Genomic DNA, 20,947 nt, shown 5'->3' with positions numbered 1-20,947 from the left:
AATGTAGGGGTGGACGACCTTGAAATTTGAGTATGGCACAACTTAAATTTAGGAGTGGGCCAACTGAAATTTTGGGTAGGGTCAACTTGAAATCTGGGGGTGGGCCAAGGTAAATTAGGGGGTGGGCCAACTTGAAATTTGGGGGCCGGCCAAATTGAAAGTTTGGGGGTTGGCCAACTTACATTTGGGGGTGGGCCAAGTTAAAATTTGGGTGTGGGCCAACTCGAGATTTTGGGGGGCCCAATGTCCAATTGAACGCTGCTGAGCGTCCTTCGAGTTATGAACACATCGCGGGCAAGCAAGTGCGTTGAGACGCTTGACGCGTTTTCATTGGTCCTTACGGGCCTTACCAAGGCACAGTCAGAATGCACTCGAAAGCTTGCATACACACAGGATTGACAGAGGGGCAGCGAGAGTGACCAGGGTGACATGGCATCACGGCGATGCACTCTCACCTCACGCAACTCCTCCCTTGCTACTCTGACAGCTGGTGTTCCTTTACGATCACTCTGCTCCGTCGAGACGCTCTCGTGCCCGGGGTTCCGGCTCGATTGGTACGATTGCATTAAAGGGACCGAATGCGGCGAGAAAATGTGACAACTGTCTACTAAAGCCTAAGCATTCTTTGCCAAAGTAAAGGCCATCGGTAGACGTGCATAAGCTAGGAAAAGCGAGTAAGCAAAACTAAGCAAAAATGAAGTCGCAGCCGAGTCAAAGATGCTGAAGCTTTAGTAGACAATCCTCAAAATTTCTGTAGTTTTTGTCTGGAGAAGGTATTGGGACTCGTGCCGCGCTTCGACGCGTGCCATTTGTCTTGCACCCTCTGCGCATGAGTGAGGTGCGTGGGCGCGAGCTGACGCATGTCGGCAAGCGTACGTGCAGTATGGCCTTTAGGAGTCCGGCTTGTGACCTGACTGTTCACCGGCATGCTAAAATGCGGGAGTTCATGCGTCTCCTCAGCATACATATGGCCGTGAGCTGTGCCTGAGTGGACGCATCGAGCTAAATCCTGCGTTCATACAAGTGCGCATCTATTCTCGCTCAATGTATGGCGATATTTTACACAGAATCCTTACCGGATATCATTGGTATTTTGTAGTTGCGCTCTGAAACAGCTATAGCGCCTCCTGGCCAGCATTGGTTCCGCGCATTCGCTCCGCCAATGAAACGCCCAGTGCATTGCCACTAAAGAAACCTGGGTGGTAAAAATAATTCGGAGTGCTCCCTTTCAGCGGTTCTCGTAGCTCTTCTGTTGTTTTAGGACGTTAAACCACATCTATTAATCAAAGCGTTGGTAGCAAATGCTGAGTATATATTATATAATTACAATATTATATGCGCGTTTGGTTCTGCTCGATGCAGACTTGCCTAATTGAATCGATATAGCTCGACAATACTATCATTTAGTTTCAGACCCATTCCAGGCTCGCCTTAGCGAGCTAGGCTGAAGTTCTACTGAGCTACGAAAATTAATAGCAGAGCTGCTTTTGACTGCTTCATATCGACGACTACGTATAATCTACTCGGAATAATCTGTAATGCTTGAAATGCTTATTTTTACACCAAAAATTATTGAAGTCCTTGTTTACCGACCTTTCTTCTCAATGATCCCTTTCTCCTTGTGCAGCGACATTGGGTTTCACGCTAATATTCCTAAAGGGCATTGCAGGTCTGCAATCGTTCAATAGCCATAAGCTAAATGACATTCTTACTGCTGAAAATACCAACGCCAAGGCAAATACCAACGCCAAGGCATGAACCATAACGTGCACGCCAACCGTGTCGTCATTGCTGTTATTTTGCTTTCGTGGTCATCTCTTAAACCATAGTCGTGTCCTCTATCAAATGCCAACTAGGCCAAGAAAAAGAAAGAAATCATGCCATGAAATGCACGGGTAGTAGACGGATTTTTCTACAGCTTGGGTGCTGCTCTGGTGAGATTGTACTTTATATTGTATATTGTTAATTCTATTGTGAGCATTTGGAGGGTCATAGTATAAAGATTTGTACGTGCGTTGTATTGCATTGGAGAGCTTAGAAGAGGTTATATATATAGCGCAACTGACGATGATCTGCTCCGGACCACCGTCAGTTGCACTTCGCTCCTCGAAGATGCAGGATGTGTGCCGAGTAAGCTCCTACACAACACATTTCAATGTGGTGCGACATAATGCTAACGTATTTCTCTCGCATTTACCGCTAAATTGCCACTGAACTTTTTTTTTCTTCCTGGTAATTACCGGGAAAGTCGATATAGCTGATTGCCCACTGAAGTATACCAGGTCCATGAGCGTCTGTGCTGTGCACTTGCTCCACGATTCCAACAAAAATACCATTCTATGAGCTCTTGGCGTGAATGTTCCAAGGAAGTTCTAGCGCTGACTTCAAGTCCTAGCAGACAAACAAGTTCGGAGGCGCGTCCCGTCAGGCAAAGAACTTCATTGCTCCACTATGACACACTGATGTAGATGATGATGTCAGTAGAGAAATTTTGAATAGCCGTCGTTCACTTGAGATTAGAAGGGAAATGGCATGCACTGCACTATATTTAATACGAGACCTGTCAGTGAAGATCTGTTTGCCGTTAGCGTGTTTTTCGGTAAGCTGAAACAAAACCAATTGTACTGCAGACAACGGAGAAGCATTCCATTTTTTCTTTGTACCTCCTGCGTCCATAAACAGATGTTTGTGGAGGCGAATAAATCCCCGAGAGTAGCGGAGCACTACAACCTCTGCAAACGACAGCGCTTGTTTTATACCAGTGTACTTGACACCGTATATGAGAACTGCATCAGAGACGCTGTGTTGTCGGTATTGAAGGACAGTTGTGCGTCGTAAAGATGAGCAAATAGCGGTCATGTTTCTCGTAGTCGCAGTACAGTTACAGATGGCTCTATTGTTATCGCCAAAAAACAGTGGGTTAAAGCATGCAACATTAGTGGCCGCCTTCGGTACACTGTAACTAACGTGAAGACTCCTCGCAATTATCAGGTGCAACTTGTTTCCGTAGAATGTTACAATGCTTGTGGTACTCGCAATAAATTCTGAAGGCATACTGCACCAGAACCTTTTAGAGCATGCACAATGTGTCCATAGAACTCACCTGTTTATGCGATCACCAGATAGTGTAAAGCACGTACATTTAGCTTATTTTATTTCTTTCATATTTAAGTGTTTCACCCAGGTAATACGTCTATGAAGCACTTCTCCAAAAAGTTACAACTTTTACCATTTCTAAACGATCGCCATCAATACATATACAGTGTACACCTTTTCATCGAGCGAGGAGGAAAGGGCGCACGATGAACCTTTCCTCCTCTCTGGCTTGTGCGAGTCGGCGCGGCGCGGCGCGGCTTCAGTTTGTTGCCGGTCGCGCGCTGCGGAACGATTCGGAGGTGTTTTAGCTAGTTCTGAGTGCAATTTACGGGATGTCAGTTCTTACGAGGTCGTCGAACAGCCACTGTGTAGCCTTTAGGTGCAGCAGTAGCTACAGTATCTGGAAATTTCTCTTGGATGTGCAAAAATGCGACGCGCATCAGCCACGGTGTGTGTATGTGTTGTGAACTCTGTTGGATGTATCGGTTTTCACTCGACGAAGAGTTGCTGTAAAACATTTGCATCAGCAACCGGCATCGTTCTCACGCATTTTAAGTCTAGTAGACTTCAAATCACTATGTCTACGTTAGCCTCCTGCAAGAGGCTGAAGGCTTTGCTCAACACAGCGAGCACTGCGATTGGCAAACCAACATGATACACACAATTGCTTCGTGCTTAGATCGACATTGCCTTTTGTGCCCTGTAAGGCACAATATACAAAAGGGGATCGTATAAAGAGAATCAACAGCTATTTGTAAAGACACAATTTCCGTAACGTGGGTGAATGTGTCGTAAATGAGTGAAATTAGGAGACTGAAAAAAAAGTTCATATGTCCTCCTTTTGAGGCCAAATGAAACAGAACACGGGATAACGAGGCAATAAGACTCCGCATGGTCGTGCCGCATGCTTGGACTCACTTGGACCATACGCTATATAGAACAAGCAGATCTATAACACAGCATTTAGTACTGCCTCCGGCGCTCGCACAGTCTGCAGCTGGTCGTTCGACCACTCGAAAAGTGTGATTCACACTGTACGGTGTGCGGTTATTATTAACCAAACTATTTTATTTGTAGGCGGAAACATTTCCCGGCAAACAAGGCAGTCGCCCAGTGTATCTGCACATAACAACTTGAACGCTTATCAAAGTAAACAGCACGCCTTATTCTCCAGCAGAATGGTACCCACGCTGTTAGGATCGTCAAATGTTTCGTAACTACTCGTTGCAGCTGAACCAGAGCTCGTGAAACGAGCTCTGGTTTAGCTCTCGTGAAACAATCGTGAAACGAATTTTCAGAAATACCTAACTGATATCCGAAGCTGATTGTAAGCTCAAACAAGCGCGCACACCTCGCGCTGGGTGCTGCGTCCGCCTTAACACCAGCAGTTACTCCAGCCGCTTAATTACTTCAGACTTAAATTCCTTCACTACGCCTCACAGGAACATCCCCCATCTAGAACCCCATGCAGTTGGGGTGTTGCTCCGCAACGCTCCGCAACACCCCAAATAAAAAATACTGCTCCAGTCAGGTAGTCTGCTCCCTCCCTGATAGTGAGATTATATTTGGATCATCAAAACAGTGATGCGTTTATAATACCACCGATCCCAACAGCAGGCTAGTCACCACCAGCCCAGCGTTTTCTCCGTCAACGCCTCCTCCGTTCCAACGGCAGCGGCTAGAAACATGGTACGCGCGAGCGGCGCAGCGTGGCGCCAGCGGTCGAGCGCTGTATCTACTAGCAATTGGAAATACGCGGCCGGGTAGAGCAGTTTCGTCACGGGCTCAGGCCGGGCTCGGGCACGGCATGTGCTTTTGTAGCGTTAGCTACACTGGCCTAGCCAAGCCCGTTTCGCGCGGCACATCAAGAGCCGTGCTGCGCATGCGCAAGGATCAGTGATGTCACACGGCTTGCGCACCGGAGCCACCGGAGCCGGCACCTCTCGCGCACTCCGCCGCCGCCGCGCGCGACTCACCGCCGCCGGTCTGCGCATTCCAGAGGAGTGACGTCGTAGCCGTGGTAGACGCACTGGCGCCGGCGCGCGCTCGCTGTTCAGTCGCCGTCTGACACTGCGCTGGAGCCGCTGCGCTTCTGACTGGCGTTTGCCAGTGTGGTATAGCCATGGAGAAGGAGAGCGCAAATGCTGCTCAACAGCGCAGAAGAACGGAGAAGCTTGACTCATCGGATCCCGAAGTAGTTGCCTGGCAATAGCGGTTGAGCGTAGGAGACAACCAGGAAAGCTAAGAATAATCAGCTGAACCTTTGCTAACGCTACGTATATCCTGGCATAGCCGAGCTAAGCCACTGCAACTTTTTTTTGACCCGGGCCCGGGCCGGGCTCGGCTATTTTGACGCGGGCCCGGGCCGGGCTCGGACTTTCTGGTGGTGTGCATGTAACGTGCAGCGAGTTATCCTCGCGCGTCTCGACTCTGAAAAACCTGTTGCCCCGGCGCAGCTGGAAGCTAGCAGGGCTACTCCTGTGTACTTCCCTTTTCTTCTTCCGTGCTATTTTGCACTGTTTGAACAGAGTGTAAAAGTCCAGAAAAGCCGAAGTCGCCTCAACCCAAAGGATGTCATTGTATTCCTTACCTAAATCAGTGTAATTAATGCTTTCAGCGCGGTGCAGGCGCGTTCGCGACTTGCTGATTCTTCAAAGGCGAATTGGTAAAGTGATGACTGGTAAGATTTCGTCACATGGCTGAAATATGGCACTGTGTCCATCCATGATTGCACGCATGTTCTCAACCGGCCGCCTAGCAGCAGCGCATTACGCTGCACCATGGAAGAACAAGAAGCTTTCTTTCTCCATTTACTCTATCCATGTGCTGCGCTCACGACCGGTTGTGGCTGCGCTTCGGCTATAGTGTACTAGAATACGGTTGAGTGGGACGAGCGGCTGGGGCAGTGCATGCTTTGCAGTGAGGCGCCCGACGTGGAAAAATACTGTGGCGGCGCTGCGATAGAAGTGGATTGGGCCGCATCAAGAACGCGCCTTTGGAAACTGCTGGCGCTACTCCTCGGCAGGGTCATTCGTACTACTTCGCGCGCTGGTATTTTCATTCAGACCGCTCAAATGGTGTTGATAATTGCATATGACATGTATTTATGCCTTAAGAATAAATTTCTTTCATTCCCTTCTTTATTTCATTTTTTAATGCCGCTCGGTGATTTTTTCCGGTCTCGGGCGGGGTTTGGGCCGGTTTCGAGCCGGGCTCGGGCCGGGCTCGGGCCTAAAGTAAAGGGGTGGCGGGCCGGGCCGGGCGGGTAACGTAGAATATTTTCGCGCCCGGGCCGGGCCCGGGTCTCGCCATAAAACTTTCGGTCGGGCTCGGGCGGTTAGCCCAACGTAATAACGGGCCCGGGCCGGTGCCGGGCTGAAAAATTCGGCCCGTGCAGTGCTCTACCTTATATACAAGTTGGTAAGTCCTCACATGATGAAATAAAGTTTCGAGGAGAAAAATTTATGCACGAGCAGCAAATTAAGAATATTAAGACCAATATATTATAAAGTGTACTAAAAGTACTATTAGCCCTGACTTTCAATTTGCACTCGTCGTATGCACAAGATTACAATTAAGAGCAACATGATTTAAACCTGGAGCTGCTAGTCACAATCTAGCTCAACGTTCGCTAGCGCATTTGTTTGGTTCGCGATAGTACGGTCTTTCGTTCGTTGAAAATGATTTCGCTACATGCTGCAGCACTGCAGGCTAAAGAACACATAAAAAAACACCGCCCAAGCACTCCATACAGATGGTAACCAGCGAAGCTGAAACGTGCGGCCCCGGTGTTTAGCAGTGGGTTAATCCCGACGCTGTATTGAAGCGTTTCCCAATTTTAGGTTACAAGTTTGTGTTTCTAGTGGAACGCAAGCGCCAATGGCGGGCGAATGCTGCTAACCACGACGCCGAGCTAACTCGAGATATCGAACGCACGCGACAACGGTGAGCCGAGGAGGCGGCGTTGCGGGCAGAGCAGGTACGACGTACGCAGAGAACGACCTCACTAACGGCGCTGCCAATGGCGCGCGCACTTGGGTGCGACGTAGAGAACGACGTAACTGACGGCGCAGCCAATGCAGACGTTTAATGAAACATGGGCCGAACGGTTTTTCGTTTCGCCTAGCCATATACAGCTTTCGCTGTAAAAATTACGGCAGAAACCATCCTCGATGATTACATATGTCAATGCGAAGCATTTCTTCCCTGCACGTGGCGCGAAGCCCGAACGAACTTGCGTCCCCCCAGAGAAACGTTCACTCAAGGACCACCACATGTGCGGACCATGACACCTACATGACGTACGTTCAGAACCAGAGGCGATCGCAGACGCTACTCGCCGTACCAAATTCGTCTTCAGCAAAGTGCGTTTGAAAGTACACGTCTGCGTCTCGCAAGTGGCGGTCCTTCAATCGGCACCGCTTGACCGAGGTCTCGGCGCCCTGTTCAGCGCCCTGTTCTTGCTCGCGCTCCACGGCCGCGCGTATCTCATCGGCCCGTCGCTTCGCTTCTTGCCTCGCCGCTTCGGTACGCATCGCCTACGTATGTAGTCTCGTACAGACTTTGTACGCTTCCGCTCCTCTTCCGCTTGTGATACTTTCAAGCGCCCATTGCTGTATCTGCAAGTAGAGGCCTATGCTCATGCTCAACATATCGCAGCTAACGCAACCGAATCACGTCTATCTGTGGCGCGCACACCCATACGGCGAAGGGAGAAAGAAGAGGACGTGACAAGCCAGCAGACGCGTGGGAGCGGGTGCGTGGAAGAAACGCGCGCATGCGCGCGGAGCAAGGGCTGACCAAGCCAATAGTGGCTCGCTCAACCCTTGCATTTCCCGCATTTCCTGCTTCAAAGCTGTCATTGAAGACCATCTTTCAAGTCACGCCACCTAACCTGTCCCGCCATTTTTCTACGCGGCCACCCCTCATGTGATGTCCCGTTCAGGGACCTTTGAGGTATCTTGAATAAATAAATGAATGGACTTTGTGTGGTAGGCCATTAGGCCCTAGTGTGCTACCACCCGTTAGGATGTCGTCTATCCTGGGCATTTCGCCTATACAAAAGCTGATAACAGACACAGGTGCCAATAAGCACAAATTATCATATTTTGGAGGAGCATAAAAAGTCTAAGAACGCCGGATATATTGGAGGCATGCAGGTATAATGCAGCCTCACGCGTTATTTAGCTATTAAGCGTACAGTACAATCAATTGCTGTTCTCGCTGGAAGTTGTTCCTCAACTGAAAAGCGCATATCAAATTGTACGCAGACAAAAAAAGCTATGTGAAATGTCATAAGGTGACCCGATGTCCCGACTAATGATGGTGCGGACCTCTCTCGGTGTGACGTTTTGTGACCTGTTTTGTCGACATTGTGTTCAACTTTTTTGTTGCTATATATTTCGTGCAATCTGATAAGAAAACCAGTTAGAAGCCAGCGCTCTGTTCCTTCTTTTGGCCGACTCGGCTGTTTCTTAATTTCCTTGTTGCGCTGTACCAGTTTGAGAATGAAATACCAGCTCGCCCAATCGTCAACAGTGATGAACTCGCACGACAATTATCCAAAAGAAATTGGCCCGTATTAATTTTTGGTGTTGAACCTGACAACAAGATAATGTACCTGAATGCCTCAGACGTAGAGTTTTATATGTTATTAGGGTATGGATGGCATAGCGCAAGATACTTATTTCTCATTTTGTTTTGTTTATTATAACCAGCAATCTGATTTGCAAAATTATTTCTATCAGTCAAGAAATATCTTCAGGATTCCTACCACTAACGTGCATCCCAATTTATCATAAGTAACAATGGCTCACCATCTCATCTACGAAGTACACCGAGTGCAACAATTCATTTTGGTGTCAGTAATTTGGTGTTGCCACTACTCCGCCGCACAAGAAGGAGATTTGAAGTTGACTATTCTACACACCAACGATATTCATGCCCACTTGGAAGAAAGCAACAAATATGGGGGCAAATGCTTTGATAAAAAGTATCCCAATTCTACGTGTGTCGGGGGAGTTGCCCGGATTGTCACAAAGGTGAGTGCAAAGGAGCAAAGATTGATTCTTGTATTGAAATTGCACGCGCATATGAGGAAGTGTGTGAACTTAGTCATAGTACGTAAGGCCTCGTATGAGTGAGATCTCAGCGAGAAGGATTTCCAGCAGATATCTCTGACAAGGATAGAAGGGAAGATGACTCACCTCTTATACCATCTGTTCCCTTTGGTCTTTGTAGTGATTTCTGCAGGAAATAATTCTCGCTATGCGTAACCAACAAGCTTAGGCAAAAGCTGTTCTCAAGGTTCGTTCTTAGTTGCCCATCGTTATTTCCCGCCATAGCGTTCGGTAACAAACATGTACTATAACTGCAGTTTTGTGGTTGACCCTCTGCAGCACAACTTTTAGGTGTGAAACTCGGCAATGTGATGCTTAATTATGTACGTTGTGCGTTGATTGCCACATGTTAGAGGCGCGATCAATACAGAACATTTTTTAATTCCTTGCTGCTCAAAAGCGATCCGAAATGTTGCGTCGTTGTAGTATACATGCTGCGTCTATACAACCATTTGCTTCATTTTTACATGCAAAAAATTTACTTAGAAGTACGTTCGAACATTCCCAAGTGATACTGTGCTCAATGGGTGTTAGCCGGCTTCCACAGACTAACTCGCGTATTTTAATAAGAGTACTCGACAAACATCAAAAAGTTGAATAATTCTGGGGCCCAGATTTCTGCTATGTGGCTGTGACCATTTATCACATCTTTGGGTCAGTGTTGTTACAGAAGACCATTGCGTGTTCTTCAAATGTTTAGCCTGTTCCTCTTCAGAGTAAGCTATACTTTATGCTACCAATGAGCTGCGCAAAATTTATGTCTGGTTGAAATATATCTCATAATTAGTACGTCGCAGCAAGCCTAGCAAATCACAGGCATGCAAGAATGTTATTCATACCTATAGCGTATAATCCTCAACTCTTAGTTAGCGTTCTCGCCTTCTGGTAGACGTCATTGAGTTGTTAGAAGAGCATCATAAGTGATTTATGTGTTTCTCAGGTAATACACTGCAATGTGTATTTCTATATGTTGTCTCTACTCTTTTTTACTTACAGCTGTTGAGCTGAAACTTTGTTCATGCTCTCCAGCCGGGACACTGGCTCCCATTTTTTGTATTTAAACAAAGAGCCCGTTCGCCTAAATGCAGCTGAATATCATTTCAAAACTCTATTTGCTTTTTGGAGGAAGATTATTAGAGAAGGAATTGAAGACCAGACCTATAGTTTACAATTTATTGCCCACACTGCCGAAGTCATGACGTCAGTTTTATGGCAGAGATTTACGTTATTTTTATACGTTTTGCGCATGCAAAGTAGTGACTGGTGGGCCAAGCAGCCTTACTGTTGTGTTAATGAACTTAGAGCAGAATTCGAGCACTGTCCTAACTGCCCATTTCAGACATACACTGGATCACATTATTTATTCATATTTCATCCATTTCTTATTAATCAAAGTGTCTGCATTCGTCAGATTTTTTTGGAAGTTAGGGCCTGTGTAAGCCTGTATTCTGTGGTCTTAGTATAGAGCTTCGCTATATCTCATGCTTCAAATACCATGGTTTCCCTCAATTTTCATGCCACTCCTGTTGATTACCCCCAGCCTGAAAGGCCTTTCATCATTTGTGCCTCTCCCTAATCTTCCAACAGCATTAATAAAGCAATGCAAGAAAGTAACATTACAAATCCGCATCAAACGCCCACCATTCATGGACGGAGAAATTTCAATGTTAGTTGATCAAGTTAATGCGCTACGCCGTAGTTTACGTGACGCAAAGATTTAAGGCTTTCTGCACAATGCACAGATATACTAAATTATTTCCGAACAGCTAAATATCATTTCAAAACTCTATTTGCATTTTGGAGGAACATTATCAGAGAAGAAATTGAAGACCACACCAATAGTTTACAATTTATTACCCACACTGTCGAAGTCATGACGTCAGTTTGACGTCAGAGGTTTAAGTTCTTTTATACGTTTGTGGATGCAAACTACCAGAGCATGTTTTTGCTCACTTTCAAATACCGATCATCCAGCAAAATCGCCGATGTCACAGATGCTGTTGGTATACGGTAATGTCATTGTGGTGACAGCACCAGTCTTTTGTTTTGCCCAGCCTTTAGCTTAAGAAGCTTAATTTGATTAAATAATGGGCAATCACTTGGTTTTGCTCAATTTATGCAAGTCTGGTGTCTTTAAGGCGTTTCAAGCGAAGTCCCATATAGTTCTCGCGCTGCCAGGCGCGAGAACTTACTTTATATTAGTAGATTCTTACTTTGTGCTTTGCATTGCACTGCATCAATATAAGGCCAAGGAGTGCATTGCAATGACGGAGATTTGAGGGTCTGTTTTGATGGCGCAAACAGCCGCAGACAGTTGTCTCGCTGATCCATCTTCAACCACCTGATTTGCTAGAAATACTATTAGTGGCTGGTGGCAAGGAGACGCTTTTCGACAACCTGCCGTAACATACCTATTTTGCAGGTGAAGGAAATCAGACAAATGGCACCTAATGTGCTGTTTATGAATGCTGGAGACTTCTTTCAAGGCACGCCTTACTACACACTCTTCAAGGAAAGTGTTATAAGCGCCGTCATGTCAGTGATGGGATACGACTATGCGGTCAGTTGGTCCTATTTTTTATGATTGATCCGAGGCATTGTAGTTTTTATCATTTCTTCACCTTCCATTGCTTAATATTGTGCTTCAGTTAAGATGTACACATATACCTATGCTTGCATATACAGTATGAATGTATACGATTGTAGAACAACACCTTGCCAGTGGTAGCATGCAGTGCTTCAAACAAGAGCTTCTTTTACACTTGGTAAAAATGCACCAAACGCAAAGATTCGAGAAAAAAAAGAAAGCGTGCAGCTTTTTAGGAGATGACTTAATAGTTAGCTAGTTAGTAAAACCCAATATGTTTTCTTAAAGGCTCACTTGTACACGAAAAGCTAAATCCACGTTGATCTCCAGCGTGAGGCTATTTCAAAGTCATAGTGTTTGGGAGGAGGCATTTGAGATTTATGTTGCTTTCTTCTGATTGTTGCCCTTATTGTTCAGTACATCGGGGCACAAAAAGTCGAGCACCTGATTTCTCCTGGTTTCCATCTCGAATTTTATGCAAAAGGAAATATGGGTTTTTACGTGCCAAAACCACGAAGTGTTTAAAGGCACGTTGGAGTTAGGGGCGTAGAGGGTGGTAGGGGCTGACATTTGTGGTTGTTTGATCACCGTTAAAATTTGGACGGCGATGGATCTCGGCAGTGAACGAATATCGAATACGTCCCTGCACAATATCCGGACGGTGAGCAGATTTTTAGATGCCCACAGCTAAGTTCCGACTTGTATGGAGTGCTGGTGTTTCAATCACAGTGTGAACATTTTACCACGAGAGCGATAGCTTTGTCTCCAAAAACAAAACAAGGCATGCAGCGTTTGAGGTGCCAACACAAAATGTGTGGGAGCTATGAGGCTCCTTGCGATGCTCCCAGGTCAATACGCAAGCCTGTATTTGGTAGCTCGTGGCTTTTCCCGTGGTCGTCTACCAACCTGGACCCTCGGTTGTCGATTAGCCGCAATGCGGGAGAAGTATACGGCACCTCTTGCCGGCTTCTGGCAGAATTACTGCCTATGGCGCGAAGTACGGTCCGCGCTCTAGTGGGTGCGCTTGGGACGCCCAGTGGTCAGACCTGGCTTGGCTTCGCTGCAAGAAGATTAAATCTTGGCTGCTTGTGGCCTCCGTGTCTTTCTTGGGTGCCACGGCTGAGTCAAGGAACCCAGCGTGCCCAAAGAGCATCAGACCTTTCTTGTGGAGCAGATCATAGACACGCACGGCCATCAAAAACATTCGTACGAAGGTACCATCACTAGGACAGCATTTTAGCGCAGCGTGTTTAGCCCAACGTGTTTCGAATATATGACTGTGGACGGTGGCGCCTGTATTTATGTCATGTTGTTTGGTGCGTTGGGCTTACTTTTCAATGTTGACCAATATTTGCTCACATTGTGGCGCATTGGAAGTAAGCGTCAGTCAAGATTATTTGGATTTAGTAACATTAGCACTAACGAGGTTGTTCAAGGCCTTTCTACAGCGCCGATACAAAAGCAGAAACTATTACTGATGATCTCGTATGCCATGCGAAGAATATGTGAAATGTATTGATGACGCAAATGTGTGCACAGCGTCACGGCGATGGTGTGATGACGATGGGCGACCACCTGTTTCGTAATCCTTTCTCAGTGACGCCGGAAAACTGCGACCACACAGTGCAGATAGAGCTGCATCAACCTGCCGCGTTTACCGGAGCTACATCTCGTGCAGCTGGAGCAGCCCCTTTTAATTGTATAGGAACCTTGATAGAAAAACAAATGCGGAAACACACATCTTGAAAATAGCATGTTTCCTTTCGCAAGGTCCTCGTCTGTGAGCACATATTTTCTATGATGGTTATGAACAAGACCGGTCTTCGGTCTTCAATGACCAACGTGACATTTCAAGATGTGCAAGACGTGCAACAAATGACGCCAAGCAGACCGGCTTTCCTCAAGCAAGAAATGCAACGCTGCTATTGCGACGCCTGATTCCTACTAAAGTGCGGCTCGTGCGTCTTCCAGAGAAGTTGGTTTTGGCACTCGCTACTTTTGAGTTGTGCATCTCTGTGCTCATATGTACCTAGATAATGAACTAATATGCACGAACACTGGGCCAAGTGCTTGGATGTACTTTATATTACCAGAATGTCACCTCATATATATTTAATGATAATTAGCGGTGTCAAATATTGGACCAACTCTGACACTCTTTCATTAATTTGGAAGGGTTGAGTCTTGAATGTTAAATTCACCGTATGATATGCTGACCACTGTTCAATCCTGTGCAATACGGTTTGTGTAAGCACCGTAAATATTGTCAATATCTTAGCTGGTTGCTATGTTGCATCTGTCTGCTGTTATGATAGTCGTACGTATGATGTGAACGAACACTTGAAGTTCTGTTATCGACCACGTGCATTATTTAGCCTTGCTGCAGGCTTCCCAAGCACAGTCAAGAAGCTTCTCCGGCCCAATGAGTTCATCTATTGCCAAGCCCTCCTTCGAAGGCTTATTACTTCGATCCCCCTTTTATGCTGCGCTAAATACACAAGGCATCCTCGGTCTCAAGAATCTGAAACAAAGGCAGCGAACTGATCTGCCCTGGTTGTTCGAGGACGTCAATTCCTTCATCGAGAAATACCTGGACATAGACATTCGAGAACGTCATAATTTGTTGTAGTTGGCCAATAGCCAAGACATTTACAGCCAAATATTTTATATCATGCTTCTTTTTTTTTCAACTAGTTTATCCCCGGACATGGCGAATGTTTCAGTTTCAGACGTCCTTGCAGCGTACAATCTAATACCGTAGCTTTGTTTCGATTTTTGTCTTAAGGCACCTAACCCATTTACCTCGCGTAACTAAATAAGAAATAACTGACTGTTATGCGGCTGTTATTGCCTCAATGATGCGATGTTAAATGCAGAATGCAAGATGCATTCTGACATCTCTTAGCGGACTTTCTTCAAGCAGCTCTACACCTTTCATGGCACTGACAGATGTCTGTGCAACCACTTGCAGGCGCCCTATAAGAAACTTTCACCTTTTGTCAGACGATGTCAACGTGCCCCATTCTTCAAAATTTAGCACTTATTCACCCTTTACCCACCGAGATTTACCACTTTTTTGTGCCCTGTTCGTAAAAACATTGAAATAATTACTTGGTTGCTGCATGTAACATCCTCGTCATACATGCATTAATTGGTACTTATTACTCGTAGGCACAACAGTAGTCTCCAAACATCACTGTGCAAAACTCGCTTAATTGCTTGAAAGGTATCTGCAAGTAACTTAATTGCAATTCTTTTCAGTGCCTTGGAAATCACGAATTCGATGACGGACCGCAGAACCTTGCCAGTTTTCTTAAGAAAATGAACGACTCCAATGTAACGGTTGTTGGAACAAACACAAACTTTTCAAAGGAACCACTGCTCGCAGAACTGGAGCTTGTGAAGTCTTCAATAAGAGAAGTTAATGGGACGAAGATTGGAATTATCGGCGCGGTAATCCCGAGCACAAAATACACTTCAAGCCCAGGTAACTTACAGAAGCACAAACCATCAAATTTAGTCCATTCACTAAACAACTTCAAAGGAATAAGAATAACCAGATTTGCAATGTTTATTTTTGTGAGAATAGTAGATGACACTCGATGCACGCTATAAAGAGTCAATACAGAAAAAACACATTGCCTTCACCTTTTCTCTGAACTGACGAAGCAACCACGTAGACGCCAGCTCTCGCACCAAACGATGCTTTATATGCAATTTCAGTTTCGGCAGTAACTGCTTCCAAATGTCGCTTTCTATTCGGTAATATTTAACGCTGCCCCAGCAGCACTGGAGCCTTACTTACCACACTTTTTGGTAAAATTTCGAGAGTGAGCTTCCTGCAGATGCTGAAAATACGAGCAGACCGTGGCTCAATTTCTCTAAGCAGTAATGTCTTGTTCATCACAAGAAACATAGTCTTTCAAGTCACGAGCGCCACACATCTTGTGACGCGTAGTACATATCAACTTCTAGGTACTGTTTTATATTGAGAAAGGGGATAAGTAAGCAAGAAGCCCAGGGGTTATCTAGAAAGTAAATGTATTGTAAAATTTCTAGCTAGGAGAATGACTGCGCTAAATGACCGTAGCAATATGCCATTCAGAATTATACCACTAAATGGGTGTTCTTAACTTAAACTTCTGATAGACTAGGGTGGGCTGCAAGAACAGGCACCACTCAATCATGTTGGTGAAAGTATTATAAGCTATGACAAGGAAGTCTAGCACGGCTGTGGACGACACGAAGGACGCCGACAGGAAGACACAACAGTGTAGGTTTAGCCAGGCGCACCAGGAACAGCGTCGAGCCCGAGCCCCACTTAAGTAGCGCTGGCGATCCGGCTGCAGAGCTCTACACGACGCACTTCTTCTTCCTTACAAAGCGAATTTGGCATTCTCAAAACGAGCATTTCTCGAAAGGATTTGTCAATTGCGCCGGGTATCCTTATCTGTGTGACGAGGGTGACAGCATTCTGCGTACAGAAGACTATGAGCACAAGGCATAACAAAAAAGGAAAAGAAACACGGCTTAACAAGAGATAAGTACTTCAGAAGGTTTTTATCAGACCCATAAATTACCAGGAGGTTATTATGGGCTCTGCAGAATTTCTTTTTTTACGTGCGACATCGCCTAAAAGCATTGGGAGTATGCGTCCGCTTGAACTTATAATCTTTGATTTTCAGCTTCGCGCTTCAAAGTGGCATTTTCTACTCCCTTTTTTATATTTTATTGTTTTCTATATTCATCAGCACCTTCTTTACAAGCAACTTTCATCATCTTAAGCGCATTAACCCATATATAGCAGTGAAACGCTGTCTCAGGAGCGCTCCTAACCTTCTGACTTGATCCCCAGTTGAATATATTATAGGTGATTAGGGCATATTATAGCTACTTGGGGCAACCAAAAGGGGATATATGTATACAAGCGAAGACATTATTAATAATTGGCACAGGCAGAAAAAAGTGAAAACGATTAGTAGAAAACAGCGATTCCTCCCTTTCCGAGTACGTTTACTCCGACATCAACTTCCTCTATACTATGCACACAACGAGAACACAACTATGAAAGCATGAGTGTTTTAAGGCAACGTGAATGCAAATATCTTGCGACTAAGCATCAATGCGTTAAACGCCTGGCAGGACCATCGCAAGGGTAGAGTTTATTTATTGTTATTATGGCGCTATGGTATGCCATTCGTCTCGTGACACGCCGAAATTATTTTAGCAGGTGTTACGCTTCAATATACGTGTGTATTATGACATCAGGTATGTCCGAGTAGCACGTAGTCTTTTGCCTTTTTTTGACACATGACAACCCAAGCAAATGTAAAAATTGAAGAACAAGAGACTAGCGATATCGAAGCATTGAGACTTCTCATATGTAATACCAAGGAAATCGTGCGCATTAAACTTGGTGGCAGCACAGAAACTAATAACTGCAAGAAAATGTCGCAGTTTCGCCCGAAAGGCGAAGCATCAATTGCGATAGCAAATTAGCAGAGAGCTATTCGGAGTAGGGATAGTAGTTTTATCAGGTGCATAAACTTGGACACGTTCGCTTTCTAACTGAATTGACAAGCGTGGTGTTATCGCGCACAAGCAAAAATGAATAGATCACACTGAATGACCGCAGACAACGACTGTCAAAACGCTGGCAGCAAGCGCAGCCGCCGCAGCGGGCGAAGGTTCGTGCGGTATATCGCTTCAACGGAAACTGAGTGGCGAATGCACAGCGCATACAAAGGTCAGAGCTGTGTGCAGATAAGAGACGGTGCGTGCGACCGCCACCACAGCCAGTGCAAGCGTAGCTGTTGGCAGAGTAGAAGCTGCTCCCCCCCCCCCTCCTTCCCGCGCTGCCTTCCCGCTTTCTTGCTTTAGCGTGGGAGATTGCGTTGGCAGTTCCCCTTGCGCCCGGTTGCAAGATACGCATTTGGTGTCGTAGCACAGCGTCTTCCTCCCTCCCATACCCCCACGGCCTTTCGCGTGACGGTCGCGTTTGCTTTCCGCCGTGCGTGCGCTCCGCGTGATAGGGCGCGTCCCCCGCGCGCTTTCACTCGCGCATACGGTGCGCGGCGGCGATATTATCGCCCTTGGAGTCTATACGGAACCTCACGGCGACGGCGAAGGCGACGACGACGGCAGAAATCCGGTTGAAGTGTCCATATAATTGCTGTCGCAATAAAATTATCAGAAATATGAAGCAATGTTGTTTGTGATTCTATAGCTCAAGGCATTCCATGACTTCACGCGGCGATGCGCTTGATAGAGTTACGGCTTTTTACTCCTTCCTAAGTTTATATTTGGCAGAAATTTATGTTTTGCAGAGAACAATGACTTTTTCATCATCGCCCTGCCACTTGCAAAGACAAACGGTGCGTGTAAAACACTTCGTCCTGTGACGTCACGAGAAAAATAAATGCCTGTTGGTCAATTCGGGGTGGTGGGGCTTTATGCAACCCATTGCATGCGTTCACTCTCATCTTGAATTCTCGATGTAAAATACACGATCTTGCGAGATGTTTAGTTCGATATTTAGTTAGTTATTTAGTTAGTTAGTTAGTTAGTTAGCTGGTTAGTTAGTTAGTTAATTAGTTGGTTAGTTAGTTAGTTCGTTCGTTCGTTCGTTAGTTAGTTAGTTAGTTAGTTAGTTAGTTAGTTAGTTAGTTAGTTAGTTAGTTAGTTAGTTAGTTAGTTAGTTAGTTAGTTAGTTAGTTAGTTAGTTAGTTAGTTAGTTAGTTAGTTAGTTAGTTAGTTAGTTAGTTAGTTAGTTAGTTAGTCAGTCAGTCAGTCAGTCAGTCAGCTGGCCAGTCAGTCAATCAGTCGGTCAGTTCATTCTGGGGACTGTTTGTGGGGCTAGGACAGATGCGACAGGGGACGGCTCTGGGTTATTTTATACCTCCTGCCGTTCTTAGTGGGTACAAAAACAATTACTCGAGTGTACTTTCGTTTGCCTCCATTGAAATGTGAATGCCACCCGCAACCTTGGGCCCTGCAGAAGAACGCGATATTCCCTGAGTCATGACAACTAGAGCTCATTAGGCCTTTGCATTACTTATAAAAAAGAACCTGTGTTCCTTCTGTAGCACTGCAGATTGGTTAACTGATTAATCAAAAGCCACCTACTAATTGCCGGTCACCGCGACCTAATAGAGAGGCCGCGGGGCACCTATCAAAGTGGCTTGTCTATAACTGTTCATTGCTTTCCTTTGTACACGGATTAAATTAATGCTCTCTGTCTTTGCATAAGACAGGCATTCAATGACGTAAGTGATTCTTGTAAAATTTCGAAGAAATCAGAGATGGAAATTTTTAATTCCTGCGCAAGAACAGCGAAATGCCCCTTCTGTTGCTATCTTCCCGGTTTTGCCACCGAAATTCAAAGCAACAGCAACAAAAAACAAAAAAAACAGTAAGTACTAAGGGGGCTCGAATAGCGAAATTTCTGAACCCAATCGAATTGTAATATTCGAGAAAAAGACCTTCCCTTATCAAATCGAATACCGAATAGTTTCTCATTTCTAAACAAAGTGAAACATGGGGGTTATATTGAATTAGCTGGGGAAAGAAAAGACGCCGGCTTAAATATCATCTGAATAGTATTTAACTGCGCTATTTTGTACATACCTAAGACGAGTTTTAAACAGATTAAAAAGACAGACAAGGACGTCGCTGTACTAACAACAGTTAGCACAGGAAGTACGTCGCTGTACTAACAACAGTTGGTACAGCGACGTACTTGTCTGTCTTTCTTAGTCCTTTGTTGTTGTTTCGCCCGAAAGGCGAAGCGTCAATTGCGATAGCAAATTAGTAGAGAGCTATAAGGAGTAGGGATAGTAGTTTTATCGGCTGCATAAACTTAACACATTCGCTTACTAACTGAATTAACAAGCGTGGTGTCACGCCCACAAGCAAACGTGAATAGACTCGACGACCGGAGACAACCACTGTCAAAACGGGGCCGTGGGGAAGCGCGGCCGCCGCAGCGCGCGAACGTTCGTGCGTTCTATCGCTTCAATGGAAACTGAGTGGCGTACGCACAGTGCATACAAAGGTCAGAGCCGTGTGGATATCGCTTTCAAGATACGGTGCGCGCGACAACACCGACAGCAGGCACAGGCGCAAAGTACCAGAACGCATTTGTTGGCATAGTAGAAGCCACCCCCCGCCCCCTCCCTGCCGCGCTGCCTTCCCACTTTGCTCCTTTCACGTGAGAGATTGCGTCGCCAGTTACCCTTGCGCCCGGTTGCAAGATACGCATTTGGTGCCGCAGCACAGCGTCGCCCCTCCCCTCCTCCCTCCCTCTCATACCCCCCCCCCGGCCTTTCGCGCGACGGAAGTCACGTTTTCTCTGCGATGTGCGTTCGCTCTCCGTGAAGGCGCGCTTTCATTCGTACATACGGCGCACGGCGACGACATTGTCGCCCTTGGACTTTATACGGAATCTCGCGGCGACGCCGACGGCATAAATCCGCTTGAAGTGTCCATATAATTGCTATCGCAATAAAAAGACAGACAAGGACGTCGCTGTACTAACATTGTTAGTACAGCGACGTACTTGTCTGTCTTACTTAGTCCTTTGTTGTTGCTGTTGTTTCTCAGTTCAGCTGTTCAAAACTTCTCTTGGCTTATTTACGTTGTTTTATACATTCAATTTCATTCACAAATGGACTCCGGTCAACGGAGAAGGTTGTGTATGAGAAACAACTGAATGCTTACTCATGTGGCGCGCCATGGCAATTACGGTAACGAAACACAGGAGCAGCACGTCGCAGATGCTCAAGGAGCAAGGTTTAATACTCAAGCACCGCGCATCGTTTTACAGCGTAAACTGTTATGGGCTCATTCCAATAGCCGTTTCAGTTCGCGATGGTGTCTGTCGCCGCCACCTCCGCCTACGGCGTCCAGTGACCGTAACCGATATCGCCGGAAATGCGAAAAAAAGTACCCGGCTCCTGCCGGGATCGAACCCGGGCCCGCTGCGCGGGAATCGGATACTTTACCACTGAGCCCTGCAAGCGCTTGCTATCAGGTAGCGGAAAATGCCCTATAAACGCGCCCTAGGCAGGCGCGCAGGATACGAAGACGAGATACGATTCAGACGAGGCTCGCAATCAACGCGATCCGGAAGCTCCGCCAGTATGGT

General features: G+C 46.1%; 1 protein-coding gene across 2 annotated transcripts in view; it reads left to right on the top strand.

Moving 5' to 3' along the window:
* Positions 1–1,863: 1,863 nt before the first annotated feature.
* The window catches only part of LOC119442449 (protein 5NUC-like), a 45,670-nt gene continuing 26,586 nt past the window's right edge, over positions 1,864–20,947 (top strand). The window contains exons 1-4 of one of the 2 annotated variants that reach the window (XM_049662177.1): positions 1,864–1,934; positions 8,814–9,137; positions 11,638–11,775; positions 15,064–15,289. In XM_049662177.1, the coding sequence (XP_049518134.1) occupies positions 8,904–9,137; positions 11,638–11,775; positions 15,064–15,289 (598 nt within the window). In that variant the 5' untranslated portion in view covers positions 1,864–1,934; positions 8,814–8,903. Of the gene's footprint in view, positions 1,935–8,529; positions 9,138–11,637; positions 11,776–15,063; positions 15,290–20,947 lie in introns of those variants that run through there. The other variant, XM_037707340.2, reaches the window with a different exon arrangement.

The sequence above is a fragment of the Dermacentor silvarum genome, chromosome 2 (genome assembly GCF_013339745.2).
Source record: "Dermacentor silvarum isolate Dsil-2018 chromosome 2, BIME_Dsil_1.4, whole genome shotgun sequence".
Taxonomy (NCBI): Eukaryota; Metazoa; Arthropoda; class Arachnida; order Ixodida; family Ixodidae; genus Dermacentor; species Dermacentor silvarum.
This window is presented reverse-complemented; position numbering and strand designations above follow the sequence as displayed.